This window comes from Taudactylus pleione, unplaced genomic scaffold, assembly GCF_031769625.1.
Source record: "Taudactylus pleione unplaced genomic scaffold, aTauple2 ptg000114l, whole genome shotgun sequence".
NCBI lineage: Eukaryota > Metazoa > Chordata > Amphibia > Anura > Myobatrachidae > Taudactylus > Taudactylus pleione.
The window spans coordinates 22,550,832-22,568,802 of record NW_028284516.1 but is presented as its reverse complement, the minus strand read 5'-3'; the positions used below and the strand labels follow the sequence as shown (position 1 = coordinate 22,568,802).

Genomic DNA, 17,971 nt, shown 5'->3' with positions numbered 1-17,971 from the left:
GTTGTCATTATTGTGCCATTAATACTGTATCAAGTCTTTGGATTTTACAGGCTCAAGTGCATGGATTTGTATTAAACTGTAGTTGCCACACTCTTGACCATTCCAGTAATCTGCCTAAATTAACTTTTTCTGTCTACTTCATGTAAGCATCTTCCAATAATCCTGAAGCCACATTGTGAGTGTAGTGCATTGACCAAGTTTATGTAGGATGACCATTAGTTGCTGTCTTCTCAACAGCTGGACTTGCCATTACAGGTTAAACTACTGTTTAGACAGCACTTGCATTTGTTCAAAGTGCACTGATCTCCTATAGTGACCTGATGCTTCTTTGCAATAATAATGTGTAGCCATCTACTGGACCAAGGGCCACTTTTAAGGCTCTTACAGATGACCAAGTTGCCACCACTTGATTTTAGGTTCCAAAAAAAGCAACACATGTGTGGAACATATTCATTTTTTGCTCTTCGCTTGAAAAAGGAAATTCAATAAACAGTCGGAGACAAGATTCACACGAACTGATGTGGTTTTACTGCATTTGGCCATATTACACTGTCTGAAAACATGATGGTACACAGGTCATAAACACAACCTTTTTTATTATGTAGAACAGCGTCTATCCAGCCATAAAAAGTTTAACTCCTGTAATATTTCGTTCAGGTCATTGTTACATGCTTTTCGTCATTGGGCTAGGTGATGTCAGAGCACAGAATGCAGGTATTAAAAACACTCAGTTGATGTAACTGTGAGTCATTACAACACAATGGGTGTAACTGGGTTTTTTTTTTTTCACACAAGAGCGTGGTTGGCAGGGTACAGGAAAAATGAAAGACTAAACCGGAAAAATGAAATTTTTCTGCTGACTAGTTACAGGGAAGGTGGAATCTAAACTGCATAATCTGGGGCACACTGTGACTCAATGCTACAAACATCAGCTCATGTCTTTCAGCAAATGTCGGTCATGATTTGGATTCGTTACTTTGGACCTTTTGCCGCTAAATGCTGTAACATATTTCAGAGTGAAGGCTGCGTTTTGTTCTAGAAAAGATAAGCTGTGAATATATATGAAGACAACAACTACAATTCTCACAAGCACTAGGCACTGTCATTGGTTAAGTTTTAAAATATCAAAGCAGTTACTAAAAACAAACAAAAATAATAGTATTGGTAAGATGGAACACTAAAACGCTAACCAATGTGGATTTCTTAACTTATTTTTTCCATTTTTTTTTTGCTAAAGTTTAGCTGGTTAAAGTTTTCATTTCTCTTAACACTTTTGCTAATAAACTCTAAGTTGAAGCACTAGTGAGATCAGATTTCTGCTGTCTCAAAGCAATTAAATTAAAGATGTGGTTTCAAATTGCAGGGGAAGTGCTTTAAGCGAGTATATTCCCCCTCTTTGTATAAACAGTACTGTGTATTATCTCTTGCTTTAGGATAGTGTTGTCTTCACATAAGACTTGTTTAATGGTATTAGTGATTCGTTTCCTTGTACACGTATACCCTATTGCGTGTTGACAGGTTTATAAGGATGCAGTGGCCGCAGCAAAACTCCTAGACGACGGCCTTTGAATCCTTGCAGTCCTGAGCGGTGGTGCCTGAGTTAGCCTGCATACTGTCTGTCTTCTCTCCTCCACGCTGCTTGGCTTGTCTGAAAGATTAATACATTAACAAGAGGCTTTAGGGTCCAAGGCTGCACATCTCAAGACATGTTTATTAGCTGATGGCACAGAAGATTCAAAGGTCAACCTGAGGGGTGACATTTTAAAGTGAAACAACAATATTTATGTTCAGATAGCATGATGATGAGATCATGTGGGGACCTCTCAGATGGAATTACTGTTTATAAAATAAAAAGGTACCTTGTTTATTGAAAAACTTCACCGTGTCACAAGGCAATCTCCCGAAATCATATGCAATTAGTTTAATTAAATGTGGAGTTGAAAGCCTGATGTTTGTTAGCCCTCTCGCTTAACTTTGTTTACATTCAGAAAGAAAATGTTTCATCCATTATAATAAAAGAAAAATGATATAATTCACACGACCAGTCATAACATTAAAACCACTGACAGGTGAAGTGAATTACATTGATTATCTCCTTACACAGGGGTGGGATATATTAGGCAGCAAGTGAACAGTCAGTTCTTGAAGTTGATTTGTTGGAAGCAGGAAAAATGGGCAAGCGTAAGGATCTGCGCGACTATGACAAGGGTCAAATTGTGATGGCTAGACAACTGCGTCAGAGCACCTCCAGTACGGCAGGTCTTGTGGGGTAATCCCGGTATGCAGTGGTTACTACCTACCAAATGTGGTCTAAGGAAGAACAACTGGTGAATCGGCGACAGGTTCATGGGCACCCAAGACTCATTGATGGTCCAAAACGGCAGGACTTGTGGGGTGTTCCCTGTATGCAGTAGTTAGTACCTGACAAAAGTAGTCTAAGGAAGGACAACCGGTGAACCAGCAACAGGGTCATATATATAAAGTGAATATCAATTTAATTAAATCCAAAAATGATTTAGAGGCGATTGTTACAGTGTGCTTTTCCTCTATACAGTGGAGGCTGCTATCTTATTGGCAGATTGAATATTTTCAAGAAGATGCAGTGTCTCAGTGATGTCCTGGACATGTTGGCAACTTCCCCATGAATATAGTCTTAGCTAGGAAAATGGCTGCCTCCTCTATGGGTCGGTGACAGAAGCACTTTAAAAGATCAAAATGATTTATGAGAAACTTAAGTTTCTCCTGACTGGTCCACCCGCAGCGTGTTTGACTTGTAAGAAAGGATCTAAGCAGAAAACAGACCTGAAAAGCCCATGACATTTACTTGTTTAAAGAAAGCCTGCCAATTTTGAGATAATTTGTTATTCACATAGCACCTAGTGTACAATGGAAGCGCAGCGCACAGTCCTGAGACTTGCACACAGAAAACACTTTATCTACACTCTCTCCTGAGTAGAGATCGCCAGCGGCGGCTCCTACCTCTATGTCCCAGGAATGTCTGCGTTAGCCTCCGCATGCTAAGTACTTGGAGGGTGAAAGGAGGTAGTCTCCAGGGAGCCAGGTCTCCAGTGCCGTGCACCGCCTTTAATGATAAAGAGGCTGGCCATACAGGCTGTACTGTCTGTGTGCTCCTGTGCACCTCTCTGTTTTTGCGCTGCACTCCCTCTTAATAATAAGCAGCTGCCAGGGAGATCGATCAGGCCTCCAGGGGTGGTGGTGCTTGCCTCTGGGCACCGTGACTTAAGTTCCACTTCGACCACTGGGTCTTCCGGTCTGAAATGTGCGCATGCGCTGGTTCGACATTCCGCACAAATCATCAAGCAGGCTTCTAGGGGCTGCAATCCCTAGAAGTAAGATAGGGCTGCCGTTATAGCAGGGGAGTGGCTTCCCATTGGGCGAATTCTCTCTGCTAATTGCAGTCGGACTGGCAGACCCAGAAGGAGAACACCTCCCCCTGGGATTGCCTGTCCAGCCGTAATTAGTAGGGAGTGCTTCCAATGGGAGTATACTGCCACACTGTTTGGCAGTCCCTGTGGGTGGCGGATTTTACTGGTGAGCTGCAGCCCCTAAGTAAAGTCCGCAACTGGAGATAGCATAGAAAAACCCAATCTTAATTATTCCGGTTTTGTATACAAAAACAAACATACACTACACGGCTAAATGTGTATAGAAAACCAATATGTACTGCTGTACCAGCCTCTACTCTTACAGGAAATTCTTTCCATTAGATTTTGGAATCTGGCTGTGGGAGATTTACATTCATTCAGCCACAGGAGCATTATTGAGGCCTGGCTCGCACTTGGCTTTTCAATTACCCCAAAGGTATTTGATGGGGTTGAGGTCAGGGCTCGGTGTAGGCCAGTCCAGCTCATCCACGCCAAACACAGCAATCTATTATATAGACCTTGCTTTGTCCAAGGGAGGTGTGCGTGTGTGGGGTTGTCATGCTGAAACTAGAGAGGGCCTCCCCAAACTGTTGTCACAAACACCTGTGAAAGTGCAATGCTGAAAGTCACTGAGCTCATCTCATTTTACTGCTAATGTTTAACTATGGGGATTGCATGGCTGTCCAATATGCATGATTTAATGAACCTACTAGCAATGCATACACACTATTTAATGGCCTGGATTTTATAACATTTCTTTTCAGCATATTTATTTTATTATTATTATTATTATTATTATTATTATTATTATATAATAATAATACATTTTTTATATGATCTAACAAACAAGAGTGGGTAAATATTACCCTAACTTCTAAAGAGGAAAGTATAAATGTCTTCGTATCTCTACAGTGCAAAACTTTGCTTTAGAAACTGAGGGACTTCATCTCTGAACCTCTTTGATTCCCATGATATTGTTTATACATTCAAAATACATTAACAGTGACATTCTAGGAAAAGAAATAAAAACATAAATAAAATAAAATGGTGCAATTAAACATACTTACTCAAATGGCCCATTTTCTGCCATAAGAGCGCCTTCCACGGAATCTAGTCCTTGTTCTGAAAATTGTTTCAAGGCACTTAAAGCTGCCTGGAGACAAAACAAAAGTCAAGAGTGAATCAAGCTTGAAACATCTAATGAAATGAAAGTTTCAGTGTATACCGTGAAATTAAAAATAGTAATCCATGAAGATAATAAAAGCATCAATGTAAGTAAAAAAATAAATAAATAAATCACAACATTCTGAATTTTTACACTCTAAGCTGAATGCATGACAAATAATGTACATATACCACATGCATACATCTATCACAAATATCCTGGTAATATAGATTTGCTTTGATGCTTTTGCTACATAAGGTTACTAGGAAATGTATGACCAAAGAACACTGCACAGCCTAAGCACACAACGGGCAGCTCATCAGAGCGCCTGCATACACTGCAAGATGCAGAGAGGTAATCTACACACAGAGAATGGAGTTGATTTAACAACTGTTGGGTGATCAGACAGTATTGGAAAGCAGACAATCCAGACCATTTTTTTACGCTGTGAATGATTATTTTTCAGCACCATATACTGAACGATGATCGTTGAAACCACGATAATGCCTTGAACGATTATTGTGCAGTGTATGGCCAGCTTTACTCAGCACACACCAGATTCAGAAGTGTTAAAAATGGTCCTCTCATATTAATATCACATTTTATATATATACATATATATTTTATATCTATAAATAAAACTTATCATCCATAACATTAAAACCAACGGACTAATATTGTGTAGGTTCCCCTCACTCTGCCAAAACAGCTCTGACCTGTTGAACAATGGACACCACAAGACCTCTGTACTGTATGTGTCCTGTGTTATCCAGCACCAAGACCATAGCAGCAGATCCTTTAAGTTCTGCAAGTTGTAAGGTGGGGCCTCCATGGCTCGGACTTGTTTTTGGAGCACATCCCCACACATGCACCATCGGAGTGAGAGCTGGGGAATTTGGAGGCTATGTCAGCACCCTGAACTCTTTGTCTGGTTCCCCAAATGATTCCTGAAAAATGAATGCAGTTTGGCAGGGTGCATTATCCTGCGGAAAGAGGCCATAGCCGTCAGTGAATACCGTTGCCATGAAGGTGTGTACTTGGTCTGCACTAGTATTTAGGTAGGTGGTTCGTGTAAAAGTAGCATCCGCAGCAATGGCACGAGTTCCCAGCAGAACATTTCCCAGAGCATCACACTGCCAGTTCTGACGCTCACGTGCCCATTGTATGTGCATATCGGCATTGGACAGGGGTCAGCACTCTGACCGGTCTGCAGCTAAGCTGTGATGCACTGTGTTCTGACACCTATTATAGCCAAAGTTGACTCCTCAGCAATTTCTGCTACAGTAGCACTTTCTGGCAGAGCCAGCCCTAGGCATAGGCAATCTAGGCAAATGCCTAGGGGCACTTGGAGTGCCTAGGGGCATTCCAAGCCTAGGGCCGGCAAATGTTTAGGGCACCTGGATGGGTGGTCCGCTGCCTTGTCTTACCGCCGTCAGAGGACTGGGCAGCTTAGCATGCAGTCCAGAGCGGTGAGGAGGCTGGAAGGGGCAGACGGCTGCTCTGCCTACTGCGGCAGGAGGACCGGGCAGCTCAGCATGCAGTCCAGAACAGGGAGCAGGCTGGATGGGGCAGATGGCTGCTCTGGCTCGGAGGAGGCAGTATGAGGTACAGGGGGTTAGAACAATGAAGTGATCAGCTGCCGGCATAATTATTAGAGCAGTACTAATAATGATTCAGACTAACTCATTATTAGTATGCCGTAATGATAATAAATAAAGAGGATGAAGGTGGTCTGGCTGGAGGAAAGGGGGGCATCTCGCCCCCCCTCTCACTCCGGCTCCTTCCCCGCTGGCTGCCAATCAATTGACTCCTGTCAGAGGAGTCACACAGTTTCTACTGTACACCGCCCCGTCTGCCTGTGACTGGAACAATATGTGGGCTGCGGTTCAGCTGTTTCATTCCCACTCAGAGAAACCTCTCCGATGGAACACTACCGGAGCGGGTGCCTCTTACACTGACCACCATTGTGTATTGTGTAACATCTAGTGAGCGGGGGATTATACTGCATGGTATGGCCACATCCCTTTCCACATGGGGGGGAGGGTGGGGGGGGGGGGCACCAGTTAAAATCTTGCCTATGGCACTAGTTTAGCTAGGGCCGGCTCTGCTTTCTGGGATAGGATCAGCCGTCACTCCCCTTACGCATCAATAAGCCTTGGGCGCCCATGATCCCGTATTTGATTTACCGGTTGTTTTTTCTTAGATCACATTTGGTAGATACTAACCACTGGAGACCGGGAATACCCTACAAGACCGGCTGTTTTGGAGGTGCTCTGACACAGTCGACTAGCCATCACAATTTGGCCTTTGTCAAAGTCACTCAGGTCTTTAAGCTTTGCCCATTTTCCCTGCTTCCAACACATCAACTTCACCTTATGCGTTGCTGCATAATATATCTCACCTTGACAGGTGCCATTGTAATGATATATTCAACATTATTCACTTGAGTGGTTTTAATGTTATGGCTGAGATCAGTGTGTGTGTGTATGTATATATATATATATATATATATATAAAAAGAAATTGAAGGAACAAACAGGCTTTTCGCTGCCCTGTACAATATTTTCTGTGTGAGATTCTTTAGAACAAAAATCTATTTAAATATAAACTAGCTTTTGCCCCACACAGACAGTTTAAATGCAGTTGAGCATTTCAATAGGAAGTGAAACAATTAAGCAAATTTGTAATGGTATGAATCAGAGGACAGAACAGAGTATGGCGGGAGTTAAATAAACAGCAATAACATGAATATTCCAAAGGAGGTCAAAGAAAAAAATTTAAGAATATGGATGGAAATAAAAATCATAATGCTTTTAAGAAGAAATATAACAGGTGCACCTAAAATAATCCTAAAATGGAAACACAAACACAGATTAGTTTGGTCATCTCAGTCACTTTTGATTAATAGTCTGTCTATTATGCAGTGTGTTGTCCTGTCGTAACAGTCAGGGATGGCATCTTAAACGAAGACGTATTGTGACCATTTTGGGGGTGACTGAGCCTAGGAATTTGTACAGTGGTTAGGGCCCCTGTGCTTGCGTCCGATGAACATTCTCAGCGACCATAAGGTTGCTCAGAACATCAATGCTGCATCAATGGTGTATCTGTGTATACAAGCAGCGGACTTGAGACACAGCTAGTGGGCGTTTCAATACAAATTCCAGCAGCAGCAAACTTTTCATATTTTCACACAACTGATGTCTACGGATTTGCAGCCGTAACGGGATTAACGCCCGCCTCTGAATCAGGGCCTCTGTGTCTACTGTCTAAAAAGCACCTCTCACCTAACAAGGAAAATTAATTTAGTGAAGTATAAATTATCCTGTATTTATATGGCGCCACAAGGGGTCCGCAGCGCCTAACAAGGTATATAGACAGAAAGAGTATGAACGAAACAAGAAAAAGTTACTTATAGTACATAACATAGCAGGACATGGTCATGGTTTATGAACACTGATGTATCAGCAGTCATAATACCCAGGGGAAAGGTGCCGTTGTAGGCACTGGGTAGGAGATGATGGTATAAGTCAATCACGGCAAGGTATATGAGGGAAGAGGGCTCTGCTTGTTAGAGCTTACAGCAGGGGTGGCCAACCCGCTGCTCTTGAGGCCGCATTTGGCTCTTTCCAGTTTCCAATGTGGTTCCCGGCTCGGCAGACCCCCCACTAGTACTGAGAATGCTGATCTCTGAAGCGGTCAGAGACTAAAGAAGCCTCTAATAGCTTCAGAGGCCAGCGTTCCCAGTAATGCAGTGTGCAGGTGACACAATGTGAGGAGCCCGCGCGCCTGCTGGATCCAGTTAGATCCAGCAGGCAGCAGCAATGGCGGGACACGGGAGCCCTGACGGCGTGGAGCAGTGCCAGCATGAAGACAAGTAAGTTTCTTCATAGGGGTGCAGACGGGGAGGGGGAGATAGTACTGGGGGCACTACCTGAGGGGGCACGACTACAGGGAGCATTGCAGAAGGGGCACAACTACTGGGGGCATTGCTTAATGGGCACAGCTACAGGGGGGTACTGCATAAAAGCCACAAATACCGGGGGCATTGCTTAATGGGCACATCTACAGGGGGCATTGCATAATGGGAACAGCTACAAGGGGCATTGCATAAGGGCCACAACTATTAGGAGCATTGCTTAATAGTCACAACTAGGGGGCATTGAAGAAAGGGGAAAACTACTGGGGGCATTGCATAATGGGCACAGCTACAGGGGGCATTGCATAAGGGCCACAACTACTGGGGGAATTGCATAATGGGCACAACTACAGAGGGCATTGCATAATGGGCACAGCTACAAGGGGCACTGCATAATGGGAACAGCTACAGGGGGCATTGTATAAGGGCCACAACTACTTGGGGCATTGCCTAATGAGCACAACTACAGGTGGCATTGCAGAAGGGGCGCAACTACTGAGGGCATTGTATAATGGGCACAGCTACAGGGGGCATTGAAAAAGGGGCACAACTACTGAGGGCATTGCATAATGGGCACAACTACAGGAGGAATTGCATAAGAGTCACAACTACAGGGGGCAGTGCATTAGGGCCACAACTACAGGGGGCAGTGCTTAATGGGCACAACTACAGGGGACATTGCATAAGGGCCACAACTACTGGGGGCATTGCATAATGGGCACAGCTACAGGGGGGCATTGCATAAGGTCCACAACTACTGGGGGTATTGCTTAATGGGCACAACTACATGGGTGCACAACATAATGGGCACTGGCTTTTTCAATGTATGTTATGTGGTTCTGGATTTCAATATGTATTTTATTTGGATGTGTATTTAAATGTATTTTATGTGGATCTGGCTTGTTTCTGTGTATTTTATGTGAATGTGGCTATTTCAATGTTTTCTATATTGCTCTGTCTTTTTCTTTCACTTCACTTGTGTATTTTCAATATGCTGGGCTCGCCGCCAGTGTGACTAAAAACGGGAGTGTGACACAAGGTCATGCTCCTGCGAATGTCATACCAAAGGAGTGTGCACAAAAATGGGGCGTGGCCTTGTGACAGCTAGGCCACGCCCCGTTTTTTGCACGCACACGCATGCGATCGGCACTTTAACTTGACCACAGATATTTTTTGTCTCTTTGCCTCTGACTGGTTGGCCACCCGTGGCTTACAGTCTACAGGGGGGAGCAGACACAGGTGACACAGAGGGGAGATACAGTGAGCAAGGAACATGGAGCAGTGGATTAAGTTGAGAGCTGGAAGGCTTCGATAAAGAGATGGTTCTTGAGAGCCAGTTTGAAGTTTTGTAGAGAGGTGGAGAGTTTGATAGGGAGAGAGTTCCAGAGGAAAGGAGCAGCACAAAGTCTTGGAAGCGAGAGTGGGAGAAAGTAATCCATTGTGTGGAAAGTCTGCATTCATTTGTGGAGCGAAGTGGACGGGTGGAAGTGTAAAAGGAGATAAGGTCTGAGATGTAAATGGGAGAGGATTGGGTCAGTACTTTGAAAGTAAGAGTGAGGAGTTTGAATTGGGTTATGAAGGGGAAGGGGAGTCAGTTATGGGCTTGTTGGGGAGGGGAGGCAGATGTAGAAAATTTGGAGAGGAAAATGAGGTGGGCAGCAGCACTGAGGACAGATTGGAGTGGAGGGAGGTGGGAGTCAGGGAGGCCAGATAAGAGGAGGTTATAGTAGTCAGTTCTGGAGATGACCAGTCAGTGGATGAGGTTTTAGTTGCCTCCAGGGTGAGAAGGGTCTGATTCTGGAGATAATTCTGAGATGGAAACGGCAGGACTGCGAAATGTACTCAATGTGTGGTTTGAAGGAGAGGGAAGAGTCAATAATAACTCCAAGACAGTGCACTTGTGGGGATAGAGGAGATTGTGGAGGGTGAAGTAATTTGGGAGGGTGGGAAGATTATCAGCTCAATCTTAGGGGTATATATACCAAAGTGCAGGTTCAAGTGGAGACGTTGCCTATAGCAACCAATCAGATTCTACTTATCACTTACTAGCATCTTCTACGAGATAACTAGAATCTGATTGGTTGGTATGGGCAACACCTCCACTTCTAAAAACCTGCATTTTAGTAAATATACCCCTAAGAAATGTTAAATTTAAGAAAGAGCTGGGACATCTAAGAGGAAATGGGAATAGGGCCATGACTTCATGGGAGGCAGAGGAGGGAGTTGAAAGTAGTGAATAGACGACAAGGGTTGGGGACTGGGAGGAGATAAGTGTCTTGAAATAGGATGGATCAGAGAGGGAGAGGTCAGAGCTGTAGGTCGAGAGCGAAAATTTAAAATGGAAAAGTCTGCATTGGAGCGCGATTTCCTCCAATGTCACTCAGCAGTTTGTGAGTACGTTTTGCAGGTATCTGGTGCATTCTTAATGTTGAGGTGTAGCTCTGCAAAGGTGAGCAATGACCACCAGAGCAACAGAGTCAAAAGCCAAAGTAAGGGAGACATCGTATAGGAAAACAGCTTGGTCAGGGCAGGATAGAGAGACAATGGGGGAGAGAAGTGCGTTGAGTAGGGAGGATAAGGATACAGTGTCAATGGCCAGTGTCAAGTGATGGGTCAGTGGGGGCATCAATAGGGATATTGAAGTCAGCTAACATGAGGGAGAGAAAGTAGGGTAATCAGGAAGCAAAGCTGTTATTTAGAGCTTAGGCCAGGGGGATGATAGATGACAACTACACGAAGGTGAACAAGGTGGAAGAGGCGAAATGCATGAACCTCAAATTTAGAGAATGAAAGGGAAGGTTCTGAGGGTATGAGTTTATAGGAGCAACCAGAGCATAGTATGACCCCAAATCCATGCTGAGATTATTAGGGTTGCTGTAGCGTGGAGTTGAGATTGATTTGGAGACTGAGAAGAAGAACGTGGAGAAATTGTGCAGGCACCTGAGTGGGGGAAGGGAAGCTGCATGTGTTTGGGCAAGGTGAAAGTTAAGTGTGAGGTGAAGACAGGTGACAGGGAGAGCAGGGCTTAGTGGTGGGGCAGTAAGACCATGGTGGGATAGAGAAGAAAGCGAATGGGGTTACAGGAGAAGGAACCAGAGAGGCGTAAGGTAGACAGAAATGTGGAGACAGGTGGAGGAGGATATTGAGAAGGCTAGGGGTGAGGGGGAACAGTTTATAGAAAAAGGATGGGGGTTATAAAAAAAGAGGGACATGGTGTGGATCAGGGAAGACTATGTGGTATAGAAGCTGTGTAGTTTAAGTTGTCAAACAAACAAACCAAAAAAAAAAAAGTAATAGAACAGTGAATTAACGCTTCAGTTATTTCATGTATATTATTCAGCTCAGGAATTCATAACTTGTGACATAGGGCGGGATTTACTACACATCGTATTTTTGATGCGGTACATCCAGACACTTATCGGGTACAAACCGGCGTTAACGCAATTAAAATCGCAAAAGAAAACTCTTCCGAAAAATAAGGTGTCCTTTGCGATATTGGTTACCTGGACACGGACCAGCTACTATATATAATTAACAGCCAGATATAAACTTCCATGCCCTGGTATGAGAAAATATTTTATCCTAACAACTAAAAAAGCTTTTTATTGACCTGGATTAGACTTTGTTTAACAACAAGGTAAGCTTACTAACATGGACATGGACTAACTAATCACAGTGCTTACTCATCCTGCCATTAATCGTATTTTATGTGATGCAATAACCAGTATTTTTGCTATTATAATTAAGTCTATAAGTGAATAGGTATTGCTGCTAATGACAGATATGGACTAATGACTATTCACATTTGCTTATTAATCCAGCTGCTAATGAATTGTATGTATTGCACTAATTAGTGATTATATTATTTTTTTATTGAAGTGTGTGTATTGCTAACAACTTGAAATTGATGTGTCACCAATAAATAAAATAATATTTTAATTGAGCAGCACTCTCTATATTAAGGTTTGCGTCCTTATATATATTGTTTTTTTGTCCTTTGCGTTGACTGGATTTCTGGGTTTATGATCCGGGAGTCCTATCTGAGCATGAGTCGTATTATGCGTGTGCCGCTAAGGATGTGGTATTCTCACAGAATAATGCAAAAAGAAGCCTAAAGGCTTCTATTGTGCAAAGCCATCTATAGCACCGGAAAGTAACGAATTTCGGAGCTTGGTACATAAGAGGAATACGGCCAGACCTCAGAAAACTGCAGATTTTGGATTTTTTGGCCACATTTTCCCTTTAGTACATCCCGCTCATAAGCTTCTAATGTCAAACAGTGTCTTTACTTAGGGACAATGGCAGGTTTGCAAAGAACTAGACCTTTAGAAACTGCCGGAGGTTGATAGCGTTTTTTTTAGTAGGACTTTTAATAAATACTGCCTTTTACTCAAAAGAACCAGCCATCAATACGCGGCGGGTTCAGATGGCATCTTTAGCATGTGATAAATAGCAAACAATTTATTGAGTTCACTGAATAGTAAAAGGGAGATTTATGTGGATCAACTGTAAAGCTGGCAAAACACAATGCGATAGGCACCGTGCGACACGACGGGGGATCTGACGTCAGACATATCGGGCGGTCCCCACACATGGTGCAAACGGGTGGCCGACCGCCCGATATGCTGGCTCCCCCCTCCTCCTCCTGCATAGCGCTGCATGAGATCGCACATCGCATCCCCTAATCAACTGGACCTGCATTAAGATCAGGGGGTGAGCGCACGGTCCGACATCAGGCCCATACACGGTGCGATATAGCAGCCAAATCGTACCAATCAGTGGGATCATCCTGCTTTATCGAGCTTAAGCTCACGGCAGAAATCACTACTGCTTAGTTGTGCATAAAAATATAACGCTGAACACAACGGACTACAATAAACATGTTAAAAGAACCTATGACTCCAGCTGTGCAATTAGCTTCTAATAAATATTTTTTTAATTTGTAATAATGCATTGTATAATACTAATTTGGCTAAATGGGATTGCTGTCCCTTTGCACTCCATTGTGGTTCCATGCACCTGTTAAAAAGCATTTTGCTCAGACCCATATTGGTCTCGCCTAAACTTCCTCCAGAAAGCACAGGAGGACTGTTATGAGGTACAGAGGAAGCCAGCCCAGGAGCGAGCATTCTGCAATCTGAAAACTCAGCTGCAAAGTCAGTCAGTCACAGTAAATAGCTGATCTCCTTTACGCATCACGGCTATCCTGCTGTTAGTATGGAGGACGCCGGCCTGCCATTAATGATGTGAATAAGTAAAAATATCCAAAATGTATAAAGTACCTAGATCCTATACAAAGAGACATGTTTTACAATTTGTTTTGGATTCAATGCACAGTCATGATCTTTAAAAACTCTATTTCTAATATTATGGTGGCGGACCCTTTTGCTTGGGATGTGTTGGGGGCAAACAAGGTAACAAAATTCTAAAATGCAATGTACAAACCCAGGGGAGTCATTAACACGATGCTGGAGAGTCAAACCAATGATTACAGCCTGAAACAAAATGATACGAGACGCCAAAAGGTACAACTGTGTCAAAACCGCTGCAAGGGTAATGCTTTTTAATTACATTTGATACCACTGGAATAGTGTTTGAAAAGCTGTCTCCTGCTGATGAGAAACGTTCAGCCTTGAAACCTTAAAGGGAAACAAAAATTCATCTGGCATTTTCCGGAGCAGAGGAAAGGTTAATAACAGATTGGCAAATCCTGGGGAAAACTAGCGCCCTCCAGTTAATTAAAACACATGATTTCTGGTCCATTATTTACACAAATACATAAAGAGATATTTCACTCTACAAACATTTTACAACTGCATTGTGAGCTAATTCCCGCAGGTTCTGAAACAGATGTTGTTGCAAATTTTATGTATTGCTTGTTTCAGTGGTGCCAGAAAGCAGATGCCAGCAGGACTCTGTTTATTTTGGCAGGAACCCTCCTTCTAAATATGCGAATGTATCAGCATGAGGTAAATTTTTCCTTTTGAGATTTCATTTCTATCTCTCCTTATGTCAATCAACATTTATCAAACTGTATTTAAATGGTCTAAACTCCGCCCAGGTGAAACTTCGTTTGGACACATTGCTTTAGAATGTAGTATTGGGCAGTGATTCAGCTGCGGGCACAGTGACAGGGTTTACGATCATCGGGAATCTGGGCATGCACCTGACCTGTACTGCGCATGTTACTCAGTGACCCATACTACTCAGCTCGAATCAGTAATGAATGCTGGAGGCATGAAGGGCCGGGATGCTGACAGTCAGAATACCGTCAGCAACATCCCAAAAGTCAGAATCCCAACCCAACTAGGTAAGTACCCTAACCCTCCTGCAGCCTAACCCTAACCCTCCCGCAGCCTCACCCTAACCCTAGTGCCTAACGCTTATCGCCGGGATGCTGGCGGTCGGGATTCTGGTGTCGGTATTTCGACCACCGGGATGCTAACTACATCCCTGGCATAACGCCTCCTGCTGCATTACCATGTTAGTGCTATCGCAGCAGCTACCATGTTAGCAGCTGCGATAGCAAATGCATCTGCAGCTGAATCACCCCCTTGGTTCAGTATTACAAAGGTTGGGAGAGGGAAATCATTACTATTTTGACAGACATTATTGTACGTTGTCCATACACATAAAGGGGCTGCTTCAGAGTCACACGGATCTCTCCCAATGGATGCAAATGGCGATTTTGTGAATACGACCTATGTCCAGATGTGAACTTACGCATGTCCATCTTATCCTGAGTCGGACGCAACTTAGCCAAATCTATCTTTTGGTGAAATAGGGCTTGTCGGGGGTGTGATCTGGGCAGTGACAATGTGATTGTATGTAACCACTGTGACATGTGGGAGTGTCGTAGATAAAAGCTCTATGTGATTCTGAGTGGTGCATACTGGGAAGAGTGCAGATACTAATGATGGTGGTGATGGTGGAATTAATCCCATACTCTCCAATTTCTGTCTCACATGGATGATTCTTACATAAAACAAAACGCTTCACTACAGGGATTTCAATGTGTACTGATCTCACTGTATGAGCACTTACAGCAAACGCACGCAGCGCTCTCATACCTGTGGGTGCATAGATATGCACGCCATCTACGCAGTGCAGGGAAGAGCTTAGGGGCAGCCCGGCATCTCCAGGAGTCCTGGCATATCCCCAGAGTAATGAAAATGAGGGTGTGCTGCGAGGCCACGCACCTTCCCCAAACACCCATATGCCCCTTTTTCGGGCTTGTGCATGGTGCTCAGTCTATCATCTTCCTGATGTTGAACGGTATGATAAAGGCCATATGATTCCATAATGATTTCATCATTAATCTACCCAGCAGGACATCATAAAAATGCAGTTACAGTTAGCAAACCGCAACTTAAATCTACTTTAGGCTAGGGTAATATATGTAGAGAGCCCATAGCTGGCCAGAAAGTAACCCATTATATTAGAGTACAAAACCATATAATACTACAATAAACATTTAAAGAAAATGCATATATTCCCCATCCAATGTTCTTCTTTTTCTTGCAAAACAGAGTAGTCGTCCTTTCAGAACATTTTTCTATATTCGGTTACGTTACATAATTTATTATTTTTAATATACACTTCTATGTACAACACTTTGACAATTTGTGATTATACTGCCTTTTTAGGTTTACTTTTTTGCTTTATCATTATATTTTATTTGTTAGTGGCTACAAGGTGCACGCAGCGCCGTAAAGAGAGGTAAGAAAAACACAAGTACAGTAATTGGTATGGATACAATGTACAAGAGTAAGGATCACATGACTACAAGGAATAACTGCAAACATTGCATTTAAAACCACGGACAAGGTGATATTATTACTAAAGTGCGGGTTTACAGAAGTGGAGGAGTTGTCCATATAGCAACCAACCACATTCTACTATCATTTATCTAGCACCTTCTAGAATACAATAGCTAGAGTCTGATTGGTTGCTATGGGCAACACCTCCACTTCTATAAACCCTCACTCTACTAAATATACCCAAAGGAGTGGCAAGTACATGGCAAGGGTAGGACAACTCGCTGTAGTTAGTCAGCAGTTAGTGAGTTGTGGGGATGGCACACAAAGCTCACAATGAATCTGTAACCACAATATGGGCGAACAGACAGTGTCAGAGTCACTGAAGGGGACAAGGGGGTCTATTTACTAAGCAGTGTTAGGAGACAGAGTGAAAAGTGATGAGGTGCCAGCCAATCAGCTCACAACTGTCATTTTTCAAACACAGCCTGTGAGATGGCAGTTGTGAGCTGATTGGCTGGTACCTTATCACTTTTCACTCTGTCTCCTAACACTGCTTAGTAAATAGACCCCAAGGAGACAAAAGCCATGGAGCACTGGTGGTAAAGATAGAAAGGAAGAACAAGAAAAAAGATGGCCCTGTCCGTGAGTATATTACAAGGGAATGTAGTCAGGATCCCGGTGTGCAGGATGCCGGCAGACGAAATACCGACCACCGGCATCCCTAAGGTAAGTATCGGGAGTTAGGGGGAGGGTTAATTGTAGGCACCAAAAAGGGGGAGGTTAGGGTTAGGCACTATGGGGGGAGGTTAGATTTAGGCATCGGGGAGGGAAGGTTAGGGTTAGCTTACATACCTAGAGGAGTCGTGATTCTGACTATCGGGATACCGCTGTATGTATTTTGACCGGCAGCATCCTGACCGCCAAGATCCCATACCCTACCCTATTACAGGAGTTGGTACCCTATGGCACTACAGCTGCTGCAGAACTACACATCACAGCATGCTCTGTCACAATTTTAGCATGCCCCAACAGCAATAGTGACAGTGCATGCTGAAATGTGTAGTTCCACAGCAGCTGAAGTGCCATCGGTTGCCTACACCTGGTATAGTATATGAAATTGAATGTGTCTACACATAGTATAAAATAAAGACCCTGGTAGGCGTCTGTCTGTCTGTTCGGGCTAATTTTGAGAACCACTGGACAGATTTTGATGCAGTTTTCACTATTCTATAGAGAATTTGTCGAAGTAGGTTTAGGTGTATGTAACATTAATGTATGACAAAAGGGAGCTGATCAGATTTTAGTGAAGCAAATAAATGAAAAAAATGGATGTCCGAGCACTTTCTTTGCTTACACAGACAAAACCATTAAAGATATATCACAACGATGGACTATATTTCATACCATGTGGAGATTGATATGTATTATCCGGTTTATCCAGAAAAATTTATGTAATCCCTGTTTACTGATACAAAATTTCAGTTTTTAATTTACGGTTCCTATTTCATTTAAGTGAAACACGATTCTTTCATTTAAAACAAGTCCAATTCCCAGTAAGAGTCTGCATTGGCATGACAATAAATAAAGCACAGACAGACACTTAACCTGGCTGGAGTTGACCTATGTGGAGACTGTTTTGCTCATGGACAACTTTACGTGTCCCTTTTGCATGTCACATCAAAACTAAATTTGCTAACATCAGGAGGAAAAACGACTAATGTTGTTTACAAGGTGATCTTATAAG

At 43.2% G+C, this 17,971-nt stretch overlaps 1 protein-coding gene across 5 annotated transcripts in view; it reads right to left on the bottom strand.

Moving 5' to 3' along the window:
• Nucleotides 1-505: 505 nt before the first annotated feature.
• Nucleotides 506-17,971, bottom strand: part of STAU2 (staufen double-stranded RNA binding protein 2) — a 316,613-nt gene continuing 299,147 nt past the window's right edge. For all 5 annotated transcript variants that reach the window (XM_088471437.1, XM_088471440.1, XM_088471439.1 and 2 more), the window contains 2 exons: nucleotides 4,454-4,539; nucleotides 506-1,648 (listed from right to left, as the gene is read on the bottom strand). In XM_088471437.1, coding sequence (XP_088327563.1) covers nucleotides 1,552-1,648; nucleotides 4,454-4,539 — 183 coding nt within the window. In that variant the 3' untranslated portion in view covers nucleotides 506-1,551. The remainder of the gene's footprint in view (nucleotides 1,649-4,453; nucleotides 4,540-17,971) is intronic.